The sequence below is a fragment of the Condylura cristata genome, unplaced genomic scaffold (genome assembly GCF_000260355.1).
Source record: "Condylura cristata isolate star-nosed mole 26May11 unplaced genomic scaffold, ConCri1.0 scaffold00030, whole genome shotgun sequence".
In the NCBI taxonomy this organism is placed as follows: Eukaryota; Metazoa; Chordata; class Mammalia; order Eulipotyphla; family Talpidae; genus Condylura; species Condylura cristata.
This window is the reverse complement of record NW_004567131.1, coordinates 17,029,830-17,036,533: the sequence shown is the minus strand read 5'-3', so window position 1 is coordinate 17,036,533 and position 6,704 is coordinate 17,029,830. Positions and strand designations below refer to the sequence as shown.

Genomic DNA, 6,704 nt, shown 5'->3' with positions numbered 1-6,704 from the left:
CTAATGCATATTGTTGTAGTGATTAAGTAAGTAAGATAGTTAAAATAGAGAAGACATGTTTCATGGCTCATGTTGGAGAAGACGCACTAAGAAGACAGACTTGTGAAGTATAAAGTTAGAAATCTGGAGAGGTCTAAGCTACACTAAAAAAAAAATTATGTTTCCATTTCAGTCCATCGTTAGACTTTTGAAATTCTTTAATTCAAGAAACCAAGAGATCTGGGGAAAAATTGATAGTGCTTTTATTTTTTTCTCATTCAACATACAACATAGATAATTGTTTTCATTGAAAATGTTTTTCAATGCAAATTTTACTGATTTGCGTGAGTGGCACTAAGTTACATGATTTATAATCTGACAAAAGGAGAGAGCACTAGGGTATATCAGGAATAAAAGGAATATAAATATTACAGAAATGTTAAATCTATACACTAATGCATACATTTAAGAGATGAATCACGAATTCACTGCCATAGCCAGAATGTATTCATTGGATCTGAAAAGCATTGCCAGTTGCCAGTAAAAGTGGAGAAAGTGTCCCACTACCCTGAACTTCGCCCATCACTTCTGAGAACAGTGTCCCAGCATGGAATGGTAGGTGGTAGAGTCACTACAGCAGCAAGTAAAATGAAGCTACAGTTTGCTGCTGTTAGTTATCTTTCCATTACTATGTTCAATTTTAGACTAAGGAGGTAGGTGGGTGATCTCTAGAAATTCCCAAATATCTGGCAGTGGGAAGTCTTGTCAAAGTGAAAGTGTTCCTTGAATACCACAAATAATGCCACACATGGCATCAGAGAGTTTTTAGAAACAAGACTGATTAACCAGGGACTGAAATCCCCATGTCAGCCAACAAAGTCAATTTAAAATATGGAGCTATCATTGGAAGAACAATTAAAAAACAAAAGATACTATGGCACATAGTGGCCAATAAATTAATTTCAATGAAACTAAACTCCTTAATTTAATAATGCTATGCTAAAAGATCTGAGTTATTTCTATTTAATAGGACTTTATATTTAAGAATAATGAGTAAAACAACTAATTTGAAAGAACACTGTAGTTTTGCAGCAGTGTTTGGTGACTCATTTTTCACAGTGTCAGGAAAGCAGCACCAGGTATTACATAGGAGGAAAATACTGGTAGTCCCAGGAAAGAAGTAAGAAATTAACAAAAGAGATGTCCATCAAACAAATTGAGAAATGATTGGGTCTATATTCAGGCACAGATTCAAGTAAAAGAATTGTTCCTGGTAATTAAAAAGAGTGACATCTAAAACAAAATCTCGATAATGACCTAGGTGTACAACTTACTCAAATCTAACCAAAACATAACTCCGTTGTACTTTTAAGGATAAAAATGACTTGCAAGTTTCAAATGTTGATGACAATTTCCTTAGCTATGTCACTACGTATTCCAAATCAAACTGTCTTAATAAATCCCATCATCTTAGGTGAATACAGTGGTTTCATGTTATCTAAAGAGAAGGAGAAAGTAGTCCTTGCTTTTTCTGGCAGTTTTCTTAAAAGGAGATATTGTCTTTCCAAAGGATATCATCAAGCAAAAGTCTTGGTGAGGACATCTTCATGCTGCTGCAAGTGAACCGTGCCAATGCCTACGGCGGGTGTTGGCAAAGGGGGTCGGCTCACAAGACGGAGCTATCATTGGAGCAAAAAAGAAATCAGTTGACATTTTCCCTGGTTAGTTCTCCCAAAGCGGTGCATGAATTTCTCTTAGGCTATTTAACCATGAATCATTTTTTGGGAAAAATAAAGATTGCAGGATGATATATGCCACAACTAAAAACTAATTAAATTCCAGACATGTTAAGATTGAATTTGCTTTATTCTGAGGTAATTACTTATTACCTCAGGTCTGGAACAAAGGTTGAGTGTCTATACTGTCACTGTAAACCAACTTGCTCATTGCCCTGCTTCCCGGATGCCTACTGACCTGTAGGAGTAGAATGCTGAGCAGGACAGTGAGAAAGGGAGCTGACAAGTAAGAGCTTTTACTTTTTTTTGAATATAATCACTTTTTTTAAAAAAACACGATAGTAGTATGTCCACATATATAGGGGTAGAGACTAAGGATTTTATTCTGGAAGAATAGTCTAAAACTAAATTTTCTGTTATTCACATTTAAAGGAGTTGATACTTGTTGTCATTTTAGAAGAAACACACATGGAAAACACTACCCGAGAGAAAGCGTTATTACCTTGCAAGCCAGTTGCTTTTCAAACCTCGGAGAAACAAAAAACCATGGACCCATGTTCTGAGGCTCCTCCTGACTCCAAATAAAATCTACAAGAGCGGAAAGTTATTTCAGCACCTCAAATAAACATATACAATTCACACAGTATATGTGTAGGCATGTGGGTATATACACACACATTACACACATGTATACAAATGTGTCAGTGTTCAGCCTCAAGTATATGTGCCTTTCCAATGTGGTCTAGTGTTGCTCATCTTTTTTTTTTTGATGATTCATAGTCATGTACCCACCACCACACTCATGAAACAGGAAAATTCTATCACTCCCAAACTTCCTTCATCCTATCCTTTTGTTTGTTTTAAAGATTTACGTATTTATACATACAAGAACTGTTTTACTGGACAGATGAAGGAGGTGAGAGGATTCACCAGAGACAGAGTGGGGAACAGAATAGGCAGATTGACTGAAACACACTGCTGCAGAGGGGTGAGAGGTCTGCCACACCTTGTGGGTCACCTCCCTGGTCAGGGATTGAGCTCATGCTGCAGTGGCTGCAGATAACTTCATGGTGCTGTGTTTTAACCTGCTGGACCACCTGGGAGGGCCCTCATCCTTTGAAGTCACCAATTTTCCCCACCCCCAACCTTCTGCAACAAGTGATCTTTCTCTCTTGTAGGCCTTTTCTAGAATGACAGGTAAATGCAATATGCAGTTCTTTGCATCAGGCTTCCTTGAACGTGCAGAACACATATGCAACTTTGTCTAAGCAAGAGCTCACTCCCATTTATGTGTGTATAGTATGCCAGTGGATGGACGTACAGCACACTGTCTAGTCATACTCACTGGTTATGGGGCATTTTGGTGCTTCCAGTTGGGACCAATTGTGAATAAAGCTGCTATAAATATGCACATACAGGTTTTTCTGTGAACACATTTTCACTACCCTTCGGTAAATATCTCCTGGTAGGACTGTTGGACCATCTGGTTACTCTATGGACCTTATAAGAAACTGAAAAACTATTTTCTGCGAAAGCCCTATCAGCTTATACCAGCAGTGAATGGGCTTAAAGTCCCTCGGCATCCTCATTAGTGCTCAACATTGTCAATTCATTGTTTTGTCTTCATTTAAGTCACTCCAACATTGGTCTGTAACCGTATGTATCTCATTTGGATTAATTTGCATTTCACTTCACTAATTAGGTTGAGTCTGCTTTCATCTGGTTTCATTCAGTTTTGGTAAAGAGCTTGTACAAATCAATTTAAAATGTTGAATTAGATGGTTTTTACTACTGACTTTTGGTTTCACTATTGACATTCAAAATCTCTTGATATTCTGAATAGACTTTTGTCAGATAGGTATTTACTCCCAATGTATGGCCTGTCTTTATTTTCTTCACGGTAAAAATTTTTGCATTTTCATAAAGTCTAGTTTTTCCTTTGTGGAATGTGATTTTAGTGTTATATATAAGAAATTTTTGTTGGTCCTCCCTGGTGGTGCAACGGGTTAAAGCATAGCACTATGAAGCTACCACAGCCACTGTAGCACAAATTTGATTCCAGCACAAATTTGATTCCCTGCCAGGGAGCTGAGCCACATGGCATGTCAGACCTCTCCTGACCCACCCACTGCTCCCCTCAGCAGTGTATTTCAAAGATCCACCTATCTGCTCCCCATTGTCTCTGGTGAATCCTCTCACCAACCCTGACCCGCACCTCTGGCCTGTACCCCAGTTTTGTATGCATAAATAAATAAACATTTTTTTTTTTAAAGAAGAGCTTTCTTATTTAGGCAAACAAGAAGTTGGGAAGATTTTTTCCTATATTCTTCATGAAGTTTTATATTTTCCACTTAAATTATGTTCTATGATCACTTTTTAGTTAATTTCTATTATTCCAGTTCCATTTGTTGCAAAGACTTGTCTCTGACCACTTTCCTGGATTTCTTTTAAATGACAGTGTAACAGTGATTACCTTTAAACTCTCCAAAAATTAGATGTGTTAGATGAGAGAAGGAATGACTAAAAAAGTCATGGAGATGTTGGCTCTAGTAGTGCTTTCATATCTCCAAATTCCATGAAATTCAATTTTCTAATACCTCACATGGTCCCTAGAATCTCTTTTCACTTGAGATAGTTTTAAAGGATATCAGGTATCTGAAAACCAATCCTAACAAGAACAACCATTTACTTTTAACATGTTTGTATTTGCTCATCTCTTGTTGTAATGAATCCAGTGGGAAAGGGCAGAGTTCCTCTATTCGGATGATGGCAAAGTCATCCTTCTTGGCTTCCAGGGATTCTCTTTGCTTCAGCAGAGCATAGAAATGTTTGCCACAGCAGAATACTAGGCTTTTCACTCTGTTGGGTAGAAAAGGAGCAATGAGGTGAAGGAGCAGTATCTTAAAGAAAAATTGTATCAGAAGAGGAGGAGGAATGTGTAGACTTATTTGCTTCACAAATGATGCCACTGGGGCTCTGAAGTTGGGTCCAGCAACATGCCAAGCCCTGGCAGTCCTTCTCTGGCAACACAGGCCTTCAGAGTTTATTCTGCATAGCTATGCTAACTCCTCCCCCACCAACTTGAAGATTTCTATCAGCACATTTCTTGTAAAGGCTCCCTTGGGATCTTTAACGACATTTTCCCACTCGTTAAAAATCAACTAGAGAGAAAGAAAATTGATATACATCAAATTACTTTTTTGGATCCACCGATGAATCACCAATGACTGGTTGGAATGTTGTTCCTGGGGCCATTTCTTGAAGAGTTGACACAGCTGCCTAAGAAGGGGGAGCAAGTTGCAAATCTATTAACCAATAGAAAGGAACTTGAAAAAAAGAAAAGAACTAAAGATAGCTTTATTCGTAGAGATTTTTATCAAGAAATTATCTCAAAATTCTCTCTTAGGAATGTAGGTAAACACATTTACTAGTGAATACAGTATCTTTCTAAAACTTCTAAGTTCTATAGTCTTCAGAATAAAATTATTTTTCTGGGGTTACATAAACATGTCCTTTGTTTAGCCCACTATATAATTTTTTTTTTTAAAGATCCATTCATTTGCACATACAGAACTGGGGCACACGCCAGAGGCTCAGGGGCGGCGAGAGGCCCCAGCAGAGACAGAGCGGGGAGCAGCACAGGCAGACCGACAAAGCACACCGCTGAGGGGAGCAGCGGGCGGGTCAGGAGAGGTCTGCCACGCCATGTGGTCTCCTCCGGGGCAGGCGGGAACCGAACCCACGCAGATGTGGCCCCAGCCTCTCAGTGCTGTGCCCCAAACTGCTGTGCCACCAGGGAGGGCCCTCCAATATATAATTTTAAGAAACAAACCTTTACTGACAAACAAAAATGAATGTGCTTTAATATTTTGGACTTAGAAACAAGATTTTATAGAATTTATATTGTGAACCAAAAATTTCAGTTTTTTACTGTAATCTATAAGTGAAACCTAGTCAATCAAACAAACAGGAACAATATATGAATATTGCTGTGATGAAAAGAAATTTTACAAATAAGTGCAATTGAAACACTTGCAAAGAACTAAACAGAAGTTAATTTGTGGTACCAAATTTGGGCATTTGATCCCTTTTATTATCATCTATCAATAATTAGTTTTCCAGTATCTATTCCCAAATAAGTAGATGGCATTTGACTATGTAATTGTGAACAGTCACATTGATGCTGGGATACATTAATATAACCTAAAAAAAAGAATGTCGACTCTTCAGTATTTTTATCACTACATAATGTGCAGTAAGTTTCTAATCTGAACCAGAGCCCTTTGTCTGCCCTGCTTCCTAGAGTATGAATCAATAATAGAAGGGTTCAGAATTGGTGGTGTATATGGGGGATACAGGGGGATTTATGTATCATCTAACAAGCTCCCTCTAACCAGGGGAGTCATGATTGCCACATGTAAGTCATCTTTGAAGAGACTGTGGAAAGAAAGGGTTGACATATTCTGACAGAGGCATATGCCAATAAGCCAATTTTCAGGGACTTCAGAATTAAATAATGGCTGTAATCATTTTCAAGTAGTATAGGATTTGCATATTTAACTTACAAGTTTTTGTCTAAGGGTTAGCTGTTGATATTTCTTAAGGCTCCTAAGCAAGCCTATTTTATTTGATAAATAATAGACTTGAGGAGAAGAGTGGAATGCTAGGTTGAGAATATGAACTTTTATTCTTGGTTTCAAACAAGAGAGATTCTCAAAATAAATTTCTAATAATTCAATATTTAATAATATACACATAGTACTTAGTATCATACTCCTTACAAGTAAGTAACAACATCATGGGTACAATGAAAGTTAGGTCAAGAATCCCTGCAGTGGGCCCTCCCTGGTGGTGCAGTGGGTTAAAGCACAACACTATGAAGCTAAAGCTGCTTCAACATGAGTTCTATCCCTGGGTCTGGAAGTGATCCACATAGCGCAGCAGACCTCTCCTGGCCCATCCACTGCTCCCCTCAGCAGGGTACTTTGT

The 6,704-nt window shown here is 38.1% G+C and overlaps 1 protein-coding gene across 1 annotated transcript in view; it reads right to left on the bottom strand.

Annotated features, from left to right (window-relative positions):
• Positions 1-250: 250 nt before the first annotated feature.
• The window catches only part of DHTKD1 (dehydrogenase E1 and transketolase domain containing 1), a 37,583-nt gene continuing 31,129 nt past the window's right edge, over positions 251-6,704 (bottom strand). The window contains exons 14-17 of the mRNA XM_004691248.2: positions 4,912-4,994; positions 4,405-4,574; positions 2,218-2,303; positions 251-1,658 (exon numbers count right to left, since the gene is read on the bottom strand). Coding sequence (XP_004691305.1) covers positions 1,557-1,658; positions 2,218-2,303; positions 4,405-4,574; positions 4,912-4,994 — 441 coding nt within the window. The 3' untranslated portion in view covers positions 251-1,556. The remainder of the gene's footprint in view (positions 1,659-2,217; positions 2,304-4,404; positions 4,575-4,911; positions 4,995-6,704) is intronic.